The following is an 18,603-nucleotide window of genomic DNA, read 5'->3' on the forward strand; positions in this document are numbered from 1 at the left end:
ATTTTCATATTTTTCTGTAGTGAAAGGTTATTGTTTAGTATTAAAATGAAATATTGCGACACATCATGGATTTCAACCACTCCAATAACAGAACAAACCAATTGTCCGTGTGCCTTTAAGTCCTACATGCATTGCCTACGTGCTCAGGTTTGATGGACGTAATAGTTAGGTCAGAGTGAGACCTCCTCTGCTTTTGGCCTATCTGAAGGCATCTCTTTTCGTAATTTTTTTCGTTGCGCAAGCGCAGAAGGACCAATCAGGAGTCGCATGGCTGGCAATTAAAACGCTCCATTAACCCGATTTAGCGTTACCGATATGTATCGTATTGCACACGGAAAGTGGGCCCAGTTCAGCTGGCGTGTGACAAACTTTGATCGTTAAAGGTTTTGGTCGGAGCTCCAGAACAGGATGCAGTGAAGTAGACCCACAGCTCGGGTCCAATCAGGAACCAGGATCCGGGTTGAGAGAGTTCATGTTCTCAGCTCTGTCTGTGCAACATCGTCTTTCCTCACATAATTTCGTCCGGACACACGCAATAGAAACTAAACTGCTAGATAAAACAACTAATAGTCACATAAAGGGCGTTTAACGCGGTACATCCCAACTACGTGCTCTGAGTCCCCATTTAAACACATTTAGACATATTTAATACATTTAAGTACGATGAAACGGCTGCAACTGACCTACAGAATACAATAAGTCAGTTATGAGTCATCAGTCATCAGTAAGTCAGTCAATGAGTATCAAACAAGGCTTTGGTGAAGGTATTTATTGCATTGCTGAAGTAACGTGATGGTCACGTTGTTAATATGGCGGATCAGGTGCGTTCACACGTCTCCGCATCGTCCAGGTCGCCTTCACGTCCACGGTGCGGCGTGAAAGCAGCTGACGGCCCACGCCTCCGCAGCCCCGTCCACGTTAATGGAGTCCGCAGAGGACACAGGGCAGCACGCGCTCCGTCCTCGGGGCTCAGTCAGCCTGACTTCTTCTGTCTGTGGGACGCGGAGCAAAATGTCGGAGGCATGTTCAGATGCACCTCTTGCCTCCTGTGTGTTTGTGTGGGCGAGAAGAATCAGACTCAATAATTCCTCACTTTCTTTGCAACAACCTGCTCAAACGGTTGATGTATTATTTTGATATACACCGAGTGACCGTTTTATTAGGCACACTTGTACAGTCTGATTCAATCTAGTCCAATTCGTTTTGAGAAATTTACCAGAATTAGGAGAGAACACCTCAAGGACACATCAACGTCCTAAAGGTCCCAGTGTTCATTGAAATTGAAAATTGAAATCTTTGTTTTGTGCATACTCACTAGTGAGAATTAAATAATCTCTTATACAAAAGCAAATTCTTAATAACAACTACTTAATGGAGCCAACATGTCTAGATAAAAAAAATCCTGCGGTGTAGTTGATGAACTCAAGCAGAGAAAGAGTTTATGTACATGTTTTATTTGGGATAAAGATGCAGCTTCAGGATATACAATAGTCTATACACAAATATTAGAAAACATTCAGAGGCAAAATGTGAGGCTTGACATCACAAAGGTGTCAACTGGAGATTCTACAGGGGAGAAGGATTGTCTGTAGAAGTGATTGACTGACAAATCAGAAACCTAAGGTTTTTTAAAACTATAATAAAAACTATTGAGGCTCAACCAACGCGTCCTCTTCACAGTCACACCACTTTTACCTCAGCTACAAATCAGCAGTAGCGTTTATTCATTGCTAAGAGCACATAAACACATCCCTGAAGGTCTTCCAGATCAATTTACCTTTCATGTACACTAACAATTAGTGGGCGTAGTCACGAAGCCTCACAATAAACACCCTTTGCTAATGAGTTATTGTTGATGCATCACTTTCAAGACAGTTTAAAAAGGCAGTACAACAAATTCAGGTCTAATCCAAAACGGGAGTAAACAGGATCCATTCATAGAGTCGACTGCATGAAAAATACACTAAAAAACACTAAAACCGTCAACAGCAGCACAGCAATTTGTAAAATGTTTCATTTTAATAGTAAAACAACAAAAATGGGCTCAAATGCGGTGATGCCTTGATTCATATTTCAGTCATATTTCAGGAATGACAAAGATGCGTGAAAACTATTTATTCCGATTTAAAAGGACTATCATGTTGTTTTATGTCGGATTGTCCTTTGGGGAATCATTAAGAAATTCCCACAGATACAAATAATATGATAAAACCCATTAAAATGTGCTGAATGTCTCCACTCAGTGAAAGTAATAAAATGGAAATAAACATAGTTTTTGCTCCAAATATGTGAGTTGAGCTAAACAGAAAACATATTAAGTCTAAACGCAAATTGTGAACACAGGCCTCTGTGGTCTGAGTCTAACATTCTGTTTAAAGCCAGAAATAAAAACAACAAAACAGGAAGCAGGTCAATGAATTCTGTGCATTAAAACAGTAACTGGGCTGGGATTCATCCTCTAACATCTCAACTAAAAAGAAAAAAAAGAATCCAATCCAGTCCACCTGAGGCTCACTGACACTTTTAAACATGTACAGCCGTCCTGATTGGATCACATACACGTTGGTATTCATGGTTTCTGTATGAAAATATCTAATTCTGCCGTCAAAGTAAAAATAACAGTTTTTCACTGCACAAACTAAATAAGTTAACACACTCCTACAGCTGCAAATGAGCAGTCATTAGAGGATATTTACATCTGTATATATATATATATATATATATATATATATATATATATATATATAGTTATATAGTATGTGAATATGTACAAGCCAGAAAATATAAACAGAAACTGTGTGCCAGCAAGGCAAAATGATCTTTTCTTCATTTAGTAAAACACTCAGCACTTTTACGTCACAGCATCTCATTCAGATGCATTAAAGTGTGTAAACGGGCGAGTTGAAGGCATGAAGACGTCCAGTGGAAGGTTTCATGTGTAGGTCTTAGAAGGACTAACTCACTGAATGTCTAATTTGATGAGATGTGCACTGGTCACTGACTTTGTGAAGAAGAAAATATTGTATTTTAAATTACACACAGTTATATCATTCATTATCAACAGAGCATTGTCAAGTGTGACATCCACAGCATGGCTTCAAAGAAAGAAATGAAACAACAAACAAACAATGGGACTAAGGCGTTAACACAACAAAACATGAAGGAAAGCACTCTCTTGGTCCAACAATAGGACTAATAACAGGAAGAATGTATGATGAGATGCCCCTTTGTACGTCCTTCAAAAAACATTTTCACACAAGCCAAATTTACAAACAATGCACACATCTATCATAACCATGCTAAAGGGAGGTGGAGACAGAGAAAAAGGCACGACCCAAAAGGGTTTCAGTGTTAGAAGTTAGCAAAACGGGACTGAAGGGAGCTTCTGATTGTGTCCTTGCACCTGAAGCCTGTGTCGCATCTGGATGGCGAACAGATGGACATGCTGCTCGACGGTAACTACACCGTGCAGGAACCTCAGATTTCTACTGTACATGTAGACCAGTGGGGAAGCTTTGGAATTGCACTCATGTCTGAGGGGATGCGGATCCAACAAATACTCATTAACCATTTTAATGGCTAGTCTTAAAGGTGACTCCCAACACGCTCACTGCAGCTGGACCCTGTATGCACAGATGAGAAGCTTCACCTAGGGAAAGAAAACATCAGGTTAGACACTGTTAAAATGCCCAGCTGCTTCATTACAACAGTAGTTTGTCCTTTAGGCACTTGTATCGACTGAGGAAACAAAATGGTAATTGAGCTTTGGAAATGTTTACAAACAACTCATGGGAAATAGTTTATCCTAGAATTTATTCTAAATCATATTAAAAGACCAGAGGGAAAAATACTCTAGCTGGTAACAAATACAAGAATGTTGTGTTCTGATTGATGCTAATCCAATTAGCATGCGGTGTGTCACCTTGGCTGTCGGTGCTTCTGCCAGACGAATGAAGAGTCTGTTGATGCCTGGAACTGGACTGAAGGAGTAGATGAAGTGACTATCCTGTACGTTCAAAGGCAGGAATAAGAAAATGAGAAAAGCATTATATAGAGGAATAATTTTCATAATTGTATTATGAGTGAGAGAGTATGTATTATGAGTGAGAGAGTATGAGTAGAGTGATGCTTTGTAACTGAGCAGATCTGTTTAGAACCAACCAGGAAAATAGGAAGCTGGAACTTGTCATTGAGCACCACAGCATGAACGCTGCAGGGTCCACAGAGCCTGGCTGTGATCTCATTCAGGAAGTTGGCGTGAAAGATGAAGAGGAGGATTCCCGAGCCTGGAAAAGGAGATAGGAGACAGGGACAGACAAGAAAAGACAGAAAAGTCCTTATGTATGCAGTTAACCAGACCTTTGTCCAGATACATGCAGCCATGAGAGATCCATGTTACCTTCTGGTTGTGGCTGTGACTTGAAACCAAACTCAAAGGAGAAGTCAGGGCCCTCACAGAGCCTGTGGCAGGCAAGAGGGAAGACGGGTTCCAGCAGCACCAGCCGAGACTCAAAGTATGCTCTGATGGTGTCCTCTGCCACACTGGACAACCTGGTGCACGCAGAGATTAGAGGGTGAACAGGCGAGAACGCACCTACGAACTAAAACAGGTTTTAAAAGTAGTACTTTGATCACTTCATCACAATCGCTGTAACTTCATGAAACCAGTCTTCTGTCTCTCTCTTAGTGTGGAGTGAGGTTGGAAGCTGTTGCAAGGACTCACATGCTGATGTGGTCCTTGATGAGGTCACACACCATCAGGTTGTTGCTGAGCTTGGCGAAGTACATGGCTGTGTTCTTGTGTTTGGACAGGATGTTGCAGTCCGCTCCGTACTCCAGCAGGAGGCGCACTACTTCAGCGTTTCCTCTTTTACATGCCTGAAAACGTTCAACCACACAACCTGTGACCGCGTGTATTGATCAAAAGTGATCTAGTGACCCATCAGGGCCATTTGTGTTCGTTTCTGTCCCGTGTGTGCGAATGCATCGTTACCTTCATGAGTGCAGTCTCTCCACCCAGTGTCTGAGCGTTCACATATGAGCCTGCCTCCAGCAGGATGGCAACAGTTGTCAAGAAATTCTGAATAGAAAAAAATTGAACGTAAATGCAGATGCACTCAATCACAAGTCAGTGACTGTTTTAGTCTGTGGTGTCTCATGACAAAGAATCCTAAGTCTGCACATCTCCCACTTTATTTATTCATGTATTAGCAAAATATGTTTGCATCCTGTACTTGGGGCTTTTGTTTCATTTTGTATAGAGGAATTGTAATGCTGTACCTTTTCTGCGGCGTGCATTAGCGCTGTAGTGCCGTTCTTCTGCCGCGCATTCACCCTCACCCCCTTCTTTATCAGCAGTCTCAGGATGTCGTCCTGGCCCCCTGCTGCTGCCAGCATGCTCAGGGACATACCGCTGACGTCCTGTGGACAGACGGACAGATGCAAAGCTGCAGTTTTACACAAAGAATGACCATCTTCTCACAAACTGCTGCGGACTTTGAGGTGTGAAATCTGCACTCTGTCTGGAAAAAATTTGAGTTGAACTGCATTTTAGACACAAACCTGCAGTTATTCCTGCATTAGATACTAATAAACCTCCTCCTAATGTAAATTGCTTTACAACCACTGTGTGACAAGGTCATGGAGACAATTAAGGTATAAAAATAGAAAAGAAGGTCACCGTAACATAACAGAAGTTGATGGTGGACAACAACAACTTGTCTTCATAACTACAAAACCTTTAAACTTTAGTTGATGAGCATTTTAATATACAAGCAGAAGTTATACATTGTTTACAATAGTTGATAAGAAGGATTGTTCAAAGACAACAAAATCACAACAAAATGAAGAGTAACAAGCACCATGTACACAACACGAAGGAAAAAATGATACCCAATACCAAATGTATGATCATTTAGGCCTTCAACATACAACAGTATCCAAACTATAATTCCATCTACCATCTACTGTAGTGTAATACTGATAAACTCCTTTCACACTGAAGCAATACAGAAGAAAGTCGGCTGTGCAGACTGATAATGGCCCAGTTTGCACTTATGCCTTTGGTATGAAGGGGTGAACAACTGCTACTGAGGGGAAACACAAAAAGTGATTACCCTTGACAAATAGTAGCAGTGCTGGAACTCTAACCATGACTGTCCCTCCTTCTGAACACAAAGGCTGTGAAATAAGGTGAACTGTCTTTATGTAACCCAATAAGGACTTCCATCCATCCATCCATTTTCAACTGCTTATCTCTTGTACAGAGACCAGACAGCCCTTAACAAAGAGCCTCGGACTCCATACTCCTGGAGCACCCCCCATAGAATGCTACGGGGGACGAGGTCAAATGCCTTCTCCAAGTCCACAACACACATGTGGAATGGTAAAAATAATAAGGATTTATCCCAGTTCAAGTGACCCAACTGAACCACATCCACATATAGCTATGCCTTTCCTGTGAAGAATCAACACTACAATGACCAACTGAAATGTGCTGAACATATGTTCAACTTGCTGGATTAACGGTTTTGTGGGTCAAAGACAGAAACCTTAAATAAAAAATAGTTTCAGTAAAAAGGGAAAAATATAGAAAAAACGGAATTCACTTCTGTTTAGTCTAATGCGAGACATAGTTTAAAACAAGTTTCATTTTCATATTAAAAAATAACTAACCTGAGGGTTTAATATTAAATGTACACAGCTATGATTAACTCAAAACAGCAGGATTTACTGGCTAAGTTGTGTTTTAGATACAATCGACAAGATTATAAAGAAATGCAAACACTAAAACACTGTAAAATGAGTAAACAAGATAATAAGGCAATAAGGTTTGATCATGGCAACTGGATATTAATGTCAAATATTCAGAGAATCAAGTTTAAAATAATACAGTAAGATTAACGCAGTGTATTTTAGCTTCGTATAGTACATTAAATCTACTAATGTTCCAGGCATTTCCTATGTAATGATACAAAAATACAACCAAACCTTTCTGCGTCTTACTGATATGAAAAACGTATAAAAAGGACAATGATCATTTATAATTATTTAAATGGAAAAACATGTCCCAATATTTAATAAAGAGGTATGTGCACAAAGCTCCTAAGATCAGCAAGTACGACTGCTGCAGACTATCAGGGGCACATCTACAATAAAGGCTACTGGCTAAAGCAAGAATATAGAACACTTGAGCAGGTATTCAGGAGCAATACAGAGCAGGTCAGAGTGACTGGCTGCAAGGTTTGCTGGTAGGTTTTCTATCTAGTTTTTGATCATCAAAATTCCTAAAAATGCTACTGGATACACTACAGGTAGAATTATGAAACTAAAGGGTATAAATCCCTGTGGAAACAGTGACTGAGACAATGTCTGCTCAGTGCAGGCTGGGAAATGTCCTGTTTACAAATGCTGGGGTAACAATTCAGCCAACACGGTTTGGATTTGTGAAAACCGGGTTGGGTGCCGTTAGTGGCACCTTGTAAACAAGGTTTACGTTTATTAAAAGATAAGTTAACACTGCTAACCAAAACTGAAAAGTCAATAGTTTTGCATTAATGACTAGCACACCTGTATGTAATCTAATATTTAATATAAATATCTGCATTTCTGAGCCCAAACGGCAGTACAACCATACTAACACTTTTACCTATAGTATATATTCATGCAACAGTACATTGATAGCTTGATCTGGTGATTTTGAAAGTGTTGTAAAAATGTGGTTTAGAGAATGGCAGGACAAGCAGTCAACGTTGTCAAGAAGTGCTTGGCTATTGAGGCTGGATTGCACCAATAAGCGCTTTACAACAGTTCACATGTGCTGAATGTTTAAGTGCCATGTAGTGTCAAGCATGTCCAAGTATTCATAGGGACAAATAAACGGGGGCGTCCCACTCAGTGCTCGAATTCGGAATCTCTGGTTCTTGTTCTCCACTTTGCTTGGAAGCGACTACTTGTCCTCTTCTTTTCATCGACTGAATAGAGTTATGCACAAAATATTTCACTTCCCTCCATGTCCTGCTGTTTAATACAGGTTCAGCAGCTAAACATGCATCGCAATCCTTTTTTCCTGGCACCTTGACCAGTTTGCAGAAGTCTCCAAGCTGACGCCTCACAGCAGCCTGTTCCTCCTCACTCCACAAGCGCTTGTTTCGCTTTTGAGGCTTGACAGCTGAAGTTACTTGTTTCCTTGAGTTGGACATGTGTGTATTTTCCTGTACTAGTGGTGCTCTGTCAGGAACACTGGGTCCATGAATGCATGGGACAACCTGTGCAGTTGTAGGGGTTCTAGGTGGGGCACTGGGGTATGTTGTGGTACTTGAATGGTTCAGAGGTGTAAATGACGACACAATAGGCAAACTTTGGTTATTTAGTGGCGAGAATGTGGGGACTAATGGGGGATTTAATGGTGTAAATGTAGAAACCATAGAGGTGCTTGGAGCATTAAGGTGGCTATAGGCAGGGATCATTGAACTTGTAGTGTCCTGTGGCGTATATACAGAGGGGGGTGGCATGCTTGTTGGATTCTGTGTAAATAAAGGAGACATAGACAGAATCCGGTTATTCTCTGATGTGTATGGTGGGGGAATTAAAGTATTTGTGGTGTTGAGTGGCGTAAAGGTAGGGACCACTTGTGTATCGGCATTCAGTGGTGTGAATGAAGACATAAGTGGCTGACTTGTGTGGATCATACTTGAACTAGTGGAAGACAAGGATGTGTAACTGGAAGTTATTTCTGGGAATGGCCCAGAATCTCTTAGACCAGTTGGGAGAGGTATTGTCATACAACAATCAGAACTTTCTGTCAGAAGATCTGATTGCACCGTAGACATATTACACAGGTTTGTGTCTTCCACATTTTTCTTGTTTTTTTGAACCCCAGTTTTTGGAGACTTTGGACTGAAAGTCCTTTCAACCCCTTCTGATTTCTGCTGGTTATTTCTTCTCCTTATTGTCTGAAGTGTGTTGTGTACATAGTTTTTAACATCTGTCCAAGACCTTCCACCAAGATCTGGTTCAGCAGCTATGCATGCATTGCACTCTTTTTTGCCTGGAACCTTCATTCCTGTGATGAATTCACTCATGTAGCATTTCACTGCAGCCTGCTCCTTCTCATTCCAGGGCCTTCTCTTTAAAGCAGGCTTTTGTGTAGTGTCTGAAAAGAAAACAGTAGAGAACATGAGAAAGCAAAAAAGCAAAACAGTGTAATAATGAACGCAATACCATCTGCAATGTGAAATGACAAATCTATACCGAGTTTGTTTCAGAAGAGTCACATGCAAGAATCAAGTCAAAATAAGATTTGAGTTGGAAGCAGGTTCCCTCTATCAACAAACCACCCTCTAGAGCAAATCTAGCTAACCCTGATGCCCGATAGCCACTATCCAAAGTACAATATAGTGTAAACAGTGGATCTGGAGGACCTGGGTCACCCATTCCTGATTAAAGTTCCCCACCACCACACGATTACACATGTCCAAATTAACCACCCCAGGGAGAAACCAAGCAGAACCCTATTCCGACGTATACTCACCATTCCTTGCAGTGCTGGGGGGATTTGTTGGCAGAGTGCAGTCCATTTTGAGTAGTTGCTTGCACATCTCCTCCAGCTCTGAGGGATTTTTTGAGAGCCTGTGACACTCCTGGTTGCTTCTTCCCAACAGCTTTGCCACTTGATCTAATTCATGCTCACAAAGGCTCATTAGCTGCCAGCAAATGGCAATTTGTTCTCTTAGTGATGAGGACAAAAGTGCTTCGGGGTTTTTAACTTCACATTCCATTGCAGCCCTTCGGAAACAATCCAAGCCTCGGATGAACGAGGGACCCTCCGTCCGAGCAAACAGATATGGGTTAGACTTTGACACACCCGCTTGGTCTCGATTTTCAATTAGCAGGTCAACTGACAAAACCATCCTTTCTGTTAGCAGAACCAGCATGTTCCTTCCATACTGACCTTCTAGCTCCAACCTAGTGAAACTTGAACCAATCACCAGCTCCAGTTTTGTGCTTCTCTTTACTTGATCTGCAGAGGGCACAAACGTTCCCTTACATTTTTTAGAAGTGTAAGTTTGCAGGAGCATTCTACCAATATTTCCTACTCTCCCTCTGTTGAATAGACACACATCTGCAAGGGTGGCTTCACTGAGCTTTTTCCACGTTGACAAACTCGGACTTTCCTTCAGTTCCTTTCTGGCTTCATCTTCTTCTCCTACGATAAACCTGTGGAGTTTAATTAAATCTTCTGTGACTGTTGATTTATCCACGTCCACTTTCTTCGCTTCTTGCTTGAGTGATAGCGCAAGAGCTTTGCGAGAAAAACACTGACTCCATTTTGTATCAAGAAGCTGTATAAACCTTTTTACCTCCCTTTCTGTTTCACTGTCCTCCATCATGCGGCTTTCCCCAAAAGCTATTTCTGCAGCTCGTTTCAAAGAGTAGCCGATCTTTGAGACAAGGGAAACTGATTTAAACTTACTAGAGGTGGGATCAAAACCACTGACTTTTTTAGCACCCTCAACAGCCAGCTCAAATTTGGACGGTAGGCATATCTCATGTAAAAACTTAACACTGCTGTCAAGCTCATTTACAGCAAGTATAAATCTACCAAGTTCTCTCATTTTTTGTGCAATGTAAGCAAACTGAGACTTGTCATGGTAATACTTAACCGACAATGCTTTACCATATTTACAAATAAGTGGGTCATTTCTGATATGTCTCGAAATCTCATCTTGATGCATAATGTGAATGATTTCCTCACATCCTTCAGTTAGGAACTCAGACATTGGGAGGAGTCGGGAAGCAGCACTGTGGTCCTGATCATGGTTTACACTTTCAGTAAACTTCTGGTCTCCCTTTCTGGCCTTACATGACCGCTCATGTCTCCACAAATCAGTTTTGCGAAAAAAAGCAAAGCAGTGTTGGCACGGCAGGAAGTCACGAACAGATATGTTATAGTTTTTTACCTGTTTCTTAGTTACAATCTCTCCCTCACCACTTTTAAGAACTTGGCAGTTGTGTTCATAATCTCCTTTGTTCCGAATTTGATCAAGCAAAGTCTGCCTGACTTTGGAACCTTTGGGAAAGTGTATTGCATGAGCAACATCCGTTTCCTCTGAATGCTTTTTCTCCAGATGCTTTGCGAGTTGTGCGAAGGCCATTTTGCAATATAAACAAAAGTGCTTTTTGCTTTCCTTTTTCTCTTCAATGATAATACTCTGCTTTGGTAAAAGGATTTTCTTACAGGTCCTTGAACTTGACCTTGTTGGTTGTTTTTTCTCTGAATTCTTCCAATGGCGCTGTAGCTGCCTTTTAGGAACCTGCTTTGGACTATCTGAAGAACCTGGTTCCCCATGTTCTTCTTCAGCCCCCAAGTCATTTACTTCCTTTGGGGAAGCTTCTACGTCAGTTATGCCCCTCAGGTCTGTTTTATCTTCTGTTGGTATTCCTTCAGGATTTGTGGTAGAATTTATATTATCCAGGTTCAAACTCATTTCATTTCTTGTAAGGACACATTTTGTATCATATGGCATCTCTTCTTCCACTGCTTGCTGATGGGCTTCTTTTCCCAGAGTCTCCTGCTTAGGAGCTGAATCACAATCATTGTGTCCAAACTCAGTTAAACATTTTAGAATTTTTTCATGTTCCCTCTCTGTCAGTTGCTCAGTGTCTATATCAGCAAGGGAGCTAGCCATGTGTTCACCACTTTTTGGATCATCAAAATCTTGTGGAAAATTTTCTTTTTCTTCTACTTTTGGGGTACCCTCTTCATTTGTTGAACTGTCAAGGTTAGAAGTCAACTTAAGAGCATCACTTGAACTTCTCTCTTCAATCAAGCTTCTCTCTGCTTCAAATGACCTCCTCTCACCAACTGAACATGCCTGAAAAAGAACAAGTATATGTAAGACTCATTGCCAAATCAGCCTGAGTATTTTGACTGTTTCAATTTAACAACATACGCTTATTAGGAAATAAATTGGGAAACAACAAAAATTAGTTTCCAATTTTAGTTGTTTAGTGGTGACAGTTTGCGTCTATAAAGCGTCTTTGCACATTTTTCAAATCATTTCAAACGCATCAGCACCTTGGCAACACCCCACTAAGCTCCAGGCTCTTTCAAACAAACGCTAATGTGATGGCTACACTTCATGTTTTAGCCCAACCTCGGCATCAAAGGCTCCGCCAGTACAAAAACCACATGTGACCCATTGGATAACAGTTAATGGCTTTATTGGATAAAGCAGCGTTTTGACATTATAAATGTCTATGCAAGTATCTAGTCATGAGGTGGTTGATGAAATGCTATATGGAGGGAACAGAATACGTGCTTACACTAGACCTATACTAGTGGCTTTCGGTCAAAACAAACAAACAATACAACACGTTTAGGTTCTCACAGCAGTGAAGTTACAATGAAGTCTATTAATAAAGTCAGTTTGAACAATAGTGGCTGTCAACAACTAGGCCAGCTACACATGCAAAACCTAAATGTTGTTTAGCAGTTTATAAAACCTTCAGATTCTATGTTTATTTTATTTATTAAAATAAATATTAAGCTGAATGCATGCTGGCTGCTGATGTATGCTGGGGATGGACTTTGACTAGGATGATGATACATGATTTATAAGCATATACATGTACCTGTTTCACAAAGTTCATCTTCTCCTGGAACTTCATGGGCTCAGTGCCTTCTGGTTAGTTGGCTTGTTCACTGCAAGGAAAAAATAACCCCAGTCTCAAATCTGAACAATTATCACAATTGTATCAATTACTGTAGAATATGACTAATTTAGAACTGCACATAAGAAGCCATGTTAAAAATTAATAACTAGGCAGTACACAGATTGGCATGCACAAACTACTTTTAAAAATAATAATACTGCCTCCTATTTAGTACACTGGCTAATCTAGGGAAATCCACACAACAACTAAATTTGGCACAGGCTAAAATATTCATCTGTTAGTCATTCTTCTTAAAAGTTGTTCTTTGTACTGTTAGCTGAAATTACTTGTGTTTGATCCTAGTGGAGTAACAATAATAGAATGACATATGATTATTTTTACATATTCTAGATTTAAAATAACTACATTTCCCTTTAATTGTCGGCATCTATTACTTTATTTCACCCTAAGAATCTAACAATAATGCACTCTTGAAATAATGTATGTATGACACAACAACATAGCTACATATGATACATTTCTGAATTCATTGTTAAAAGATTTTAAGACCACACTCTTACCTGTGTTTGTTGCAAAAGTGACGTAAAAAGATGCTTTGGTGTGAAAAAACATCTGCAATAGACTATTAGTCAACAGGAAACCGTGAATTCTGTAAATGTGGCTCTTGAAGAGACAAATTCCTTGGTGCAAAATTGTTGAAACCCATCAGCTGTTTCTTTATAAATCATATATTAAGTCACTGACATTATTTGGATGTACTAGGCTTGAGTCATCACAGCCATGTATCCCCATTGAGCAACTGTTCTGGACGCCGGATATGGAAATATTTAATGCCTCTATTGCCTCTAGAACTATTCCCAGACCCATGCTGTTTAGATCAGAAATTTTCCAGGTGTTGAACTTTGAACCTTGCTGTGTAAGTTTCACATTTAAATAGAACCATATAGCACTGTCCAATTACAGGTTTTATATTTTTCTTCATATATACAACCCACACAAAGTTCAAACTGGGGGGCAACCAAGGTGCAAAGTTGGTTAATTGGTTTCGTATTTGTAAACTGTGCTTTTGTCTTAGAAACGAGATATAGAAATAAAACTATCAAAGTTATCACAAATTCAGAATGATTAAATAACACATCATAAAATGTTCTAAAGCTAAACATTTTGAAGGGGACAGAACATACCTCTTGGTCCAGGTTGTAGTCCTCTTTAGAATTAAGTGCCAGTTTTACAGCCATGTAATCGCCACTTTTCACAGCATCCCGCAACTCACCTAACAAAAAGGTTAGAGCCAAATGAATTTTACAAAGCATAAAATACAAATCTGATGAAAACAATATAAAACACTCAACATTTTACGCAAGACATAACAGGCATTTAATTTATATTGAAAAAAAGAAAGAAATCCTATTAGCATTTTGGAAATACTGACTTGGTGATAACGGTGGACCAGACAGAATCTCATCGTCTCCATTCAAATGTTTTTGGAAGTCATCCAGGGTCATCCAGTCCAGGTTGAGGTCCATTCCAAGACTCAAAGTAGCTTGACCTTTGTCTGCACAATAAACAATGCAGAAAAATTCATAAGTTGTCAAGCTTAAATTTTACAATTGAAATTCTGCATTTGAAACTGCAGTAAGACTTGGCTAATCAAGTAATATGGCATTAGCCAGTAACAAAATCATCATGTTACATACCAGACTTTTCAGCACCCTCTAGTGGGTGCTGGGTGTCCTGACTGTCATCGCATGCCATGAAGAGTCTGGGCTCACTGTCCTCTCTCTTCTTCCTCCTGTCTTCTGATGGAGTTCTTCTTTCCCAGCCAGAACGTTGAGCCTCTTCTGGCTTCTCTCTCCGCTCCTTGGAATCCTCAACGGCTTTAGGCTTTGCTGTAGTGTCTTCTCCTTCTCTCTCATCACTGTCCAGGCTGAATCCATGACTCTGGCTAGGTCTGGGGACTAGCCAGAGAGCAGACAAGAAGTCAAACTTTGTGGGAGATGGGGAACATTTCAATCTCCGTCCATCACATATTTCATTAAACTAATAGAAAACTATATAAACTTGATTTAAAAAAAAGTAGATTCTACCGTTTTGTCTGGACTGACAAAGCATCAGCGCCCACCCCTCTATTAAGCCGTGTCTGTGTGCTGTGCATACCATCTGATTGCTTGGTCTTCTCTGTTTTCTCAGGCTCTGGTTTCTGAGATGGAGATTCTTTGGTTGTCTTTGGGATCTTCTCGATTTTCCCTATTAACTGATGATGGATCAGAAACAAAACAGATAAGACTTGAGACTTAAGCACAGATCAAAAACATTAATACTGCATTTTAATTGCATTAAAATGGATGAACTATTTTATACAGTAGGAAGCATGACATCAGCAGTGCAGCATTGATTAGCACTAATTTGCAAGTTCGCTGTTGCCTGTTGTAGTTATAATGTTAATGTAATGCTAATACGATACCTTAGCGTTTTTGCTGCTGCTCTTCTCTGCAGCCATCTGATGAACGGGGGGCCTGCGGGGGGCTCGGTCCTTGGCCTCACAGTTTAACAGGAACTTCTCAAACAAATTTGTAGAACCTGTACCATCTTTCTGCCCCAGTGCCTCATCTTTAGCCACATCATCCTCCTTAGCCTTGGTGCTGCCAGCCGCTGTGACAGAAGATGAAGAGGACGATGAGGATGTAGAGGAAGAGGTGATTTTGGATGGCGCTGGCGTGTCCTGCCCTTTGCTCTTCACTTTTTTATGTAGGGTTGAGCTGTCACTGGAGTCCGAGTGTCGAGCAGCCTCGTCCTTGCATTTAGACAGGAAACCCTTCAGTTTTTGGTGGCTGCTTTCTTTTAGGGAAGCATCTGACTTTTTGCTTTTTTTGTCATGAATAAGGTCTTTAATACCCTGAAGCTTTACTTCCCACTTCCCCTTCTTGAATTTGGATTTTTCATCCAAACGTGCCTTTTCAGCAGATTTTTTCTCGCTTTCTGTTAATACAGCATCATCCATTTGGGACTCCGATGCGCTGTTGCTCATGTCGTCCTCGAGAGGTGCGGTGGCTTCTTCGTCAGAGGTATCAATCTTTCGTTCCCTCTTGCCCTTCTTTTTCTTCCCATCCTCCCCCTTGTCTTTTTTATACTTTACTCCCTCTTTTCCCTTTTCCTTCCTGTGTTTCTTAGAGGGGACAGGCTCATCATCCTCCTCTTCAGAGTCAACCACTCGCTTTTTAGTGTCAATTTTTTTCTCCTTGGTAGGAGAGGGTGGAGTTGGGGCTCTCTCTTCCTCATCATCTGTCTCTGGAGCAGGCAGAGGTCTGAACTCCTCCCTCCGTTTGTCTTTCTTCTTCTTCTTTTTGTCCTTTGCGTGTGGTTCCTCTTCTTCACGGATCTTTTTCTTTTTCTTCTTTTTGATGGGTGCCTCAGTTGGACGGTCTTTGTCGCTGTCACTTTCTGAGTCGGCATCAAACACGTCGCTCTTTGTAGGCAGCAGCTTCTAACAGAAGAGCACGACAAAGATGATATTTGTTTTTGTGACTTTCACGCTAGCAATGACAAATTGCTGTGCTCTCACAGGGCTAAAGTTTCAAGGAGTGTGTTGATTTGCACATTTATTTAGATGCTCTGCCCTCAGTTGCGACACCATGAAAGATGGTGACTTGGTCTAGTAAGTTGTTCTTTTAGTGTCTTGTTGACTTACTTTACATATGGTTGAACTGACGTTGGGCCGGTGCTGTGTCTGTGTCACACACTGACTTTATTGATAACAAATAGCATGCAATGCTATAACGCTATGCTATTAATTAACCAAATAATTAAGTTGTGTACTTCAAAGCAGTCTCATCCTTCCAAGAGTCAGTACTTTGCTCCAAAGATCTGGCATGTCAGCAACATTTTGTTTTGTTAGTTACTACTATTATCAGTAGTATTATGTAAAACACTTACCACACTCTTTTTGGCTTCTGCCTCTTTCTTGGCCTTAGCCTCAGCTAAGGACTTTTTAAAAGCTAAAAGGACTTCACGACAGTCCTCTAAATGGGCCTCTGGTTCCCAGGTGTCGTCATCAGAGCAGTAATTTTTCCATCGGACTCTGTAGAGCACTTCACCCTGAAAACAGAGAGGGGAGAAATGAGGCTTGCTAAGCGTGGCTTTGTGCATCTACATGTATATTTAAGGATTATTAAGCTTATATATATATATATATACACACACACACACACACACACACACACACACACACACACACACACACGAGAGACATAAAAAAAATTTTTCCACTGCATCAATAACTAGACAAATGTCTACACAACAATATTGCAGGGCTTAGAACAATGTAGCTTAGGCCCAACTTTAGATCTGCCTCATTACTTTGGGCTGCAACGGTTCTGTTGTGGACAGACCTTTGTATAAATGCTGGTTTTGTGAGCTAGCTTTACTTCAATGCACTGAGTAGTGATCTCTTCTAACTGCTAGGCTCACAATTATCCTGAAATCATCTGTGAAATGTATTTGCTTTTCCTCACAAATTTACTGGGTAGTTTGAGAAAGTGGAGAGAAAGTCCAACTGGTGTAAACAAATGTAAAGAACGTTCACACTGGACACTAAAATGGTCAGGTTAGTTTGAATGACAAAACGAGGTTAAGTACTAAACAGGGCACATTTTAGTGAATCAAGTTCAAATATTTTTTAATTAAATCCAGTGGTTCCCACATTAGCACCTGTAAATAATAATCACTTAGTCCGCTTATATTTAACTTTATGTATAAAACTTTCGCCCGTGCTGCGACAAATCGGTGTCCTCGCAGGTGTTGCTTTTCAGTAATAATATAATAGTCATGTGCAGAAAACAGGTTTAGCTCAGGTGATGTCCTTTCGTGTTCAGCTGCCACCATGCACCATGCTAACACTGGCTGAGGATGCTTAACGCCCGTCACACACACGGTAACGCGCTGTTCTCCCGCAGAAGCCCGCTTCCCGCACCCCGTCCCCGGATTCAGTCCCCTCTCTGTACACCAGCAGGCTGGAGCCAACGCGACGGACGAACATGTCTGCAAGCCCGCAGAGCCCCGTCCTTGGCCTCAGCGGGAAGAGCCGCGCGGACATCACGAGAAGTTGTGCAGAACGACGCCGCTCTGTGCGGGCGAGCAGCGAGCCACCGTTAGGTCGACGGTTAGAAGTAACACAAAGGCAAAGCTGTATGTTAATGTGTGCGTATAATCGCAACATAGCGGTAAAGGTTTGCGTTTGTGTGTGCGTGTGTGCGTGTGTGTGCACGCGACGTGGGAGCGGAGTGAAAGGCCATGTTTGCCCAGCTAGCTAAACGGGCTAACGAGCAGCTAGCTCGCGTTACCTCCTCCACCCGCATGTCAATGATCCTCTCCACTTCGTACACATCTTCCTCTTCGTCTTGTTCGCTGTCCGCCGGCTCCACCTTGTCCGTTTCAGCCGCCATGGCTGCGGGTCCGCGCCGCTAAGCTACAATTTGGCTACCTTCGATCCAGCGCACCCAAAGGCCGCGTCGGCTGCGAGTTGACGGGCAGGACGCGGAGGTACCTGTCCGTAGCGACTGCAGCTCCGAGGGCTGTACCTACCGAACACAGCCGCTAACGCCCGCTCTAACGGCGCCGCGTTCACATGCGCCGCTAAAACTCGGAGCCTGCAGTTAGGCGGTTTCTTTTGAAACTTGTAGACAACTTATTTGTGGCTATGGCATTTATCGCACTAACAAATTCACCCTAAAGAGGATAATCGACTACGTGTATTAGAGCGTAGATTAAATACGCATGAGTTTTAATTTAGAGCCGCGGTCTACTGCCATTTGAGACGTTGAAACCCACAAGTACCGTGTTTCTTAAATGCAGCTTGGACGTAAAGCTGCTTTCAGGGTCTTCACGTAGCAGACTTTAAAGTAAACATGGAGTCCAGTGTGTCTCCTC

At 41.4% G+C, this 18,603-nt stretch overlaps 1 protein-coding gene across 4 annotated transcripts; it reads right to left on the bottom strand.

The window, feature by feature from the left end:
• Positions 1-1,433: 1,433 nt before the first annotated feature.
• mphosph8 (M-phase phosphoprotein 8) lies at positions 1,434-18,468 on the bottom strand. Of its 4 annotated transcripts, XM_029136103.3 has the most exons (14): positions 18,018-18,306; positions 16,612-16,773; positions 15,143-16,162; positions 14,836-14,932; positions 14,376-14,636; positions 14,111-14,233; positions 13,863-13,951; positions 5,281-5,421; positions 4,994-5,080; positions 4,724-4,878; positions 4,400-4,551; positions 4,162-4,286; positions 3,923-4,006; positions 1,434-3,649 (listed from the first exon to the last, which is right to left on the bottom strand). In XM_029136103.3, exons 1-14 carry the CDS (start codon positions 18,117-18,119, stop codon positions 3,608-3,610), a joined length of 2,640 nt encoding a protein of 879 aa, XP_028991936.1. In that variant the 5' UTR covers positions 18,120-18,306; the 3' UTR covers positions 1,434-3,607. The 4 variants fall into 4 exon arrangements, with proteins under 4 accessions (XP_028991936.1, XP_028991933.1, XP_028991932.1 ...); XM_029136100.3 differs by lacking the exons at positions 1,434-3,649; positions 3,923-4,006; positions 4,162-4,286; ... (2 more) ...; positions 4,994-5,080; positions 5,281-5,421 and adding exons at positions 5,747-9,154; positions 9,533-11,876 and having other exon boundaries at positions 15,143-16,159; positions 18,018-18,468; XM_029136099.3 differs by lacking the exons at positions 1,434-3,649; positions 3,923-4,006; positions 4,162-4,286; ... (2 more) ...; positions 4,994-5,080; positions 5,281-5,421 and adding exons at positions 5,747-9,154; positions 9,533-11,876 and having other exon boundaries at positions 18,018-18,455.
• Between the last annotated feature and the right edge of the window lie 135 nt (positions 18,469-18,603).

Source organism: Betta splendens, chromosome 21, assembly GCF_900634795.4.
Source record: "Betta splendens chromosome 21, fBetSpl5.4, whole genome shotgun sequence".
NCBI classification, from domain to species: Eukaryota; Metazoa; Chordata; class Actinopteri; order Anabantiformes; family Osphronemidae; genus Betta; species Betta splendens.

Excerpts from the sequence above, each read along its gene's own strand:
- mphosph8 (XM_029136099.3), bottom strand. The coding sequence starts at position 18,119 with ATGGCGGCTGAAACGGACAAGGTGGAGCCGGCGGACAGCGAACAAGAC. Across the intron at positions 16,163-16,611 it reads CAGAAGCCAAAAAGAGTGTG|AAGCTGCTGCCTACAAAGAG; the intron begins GTAAGTGTTTTA and ends CTCTTCTGTTAG. Across the intron at positions 14,234-14,375 it reads AGAGGGTGCTGAAAAGTCTG|ACAAAGGTCAAGCTACTTTG; the intron begins GTATGTAACATG and ends TTTATTGTGCAG.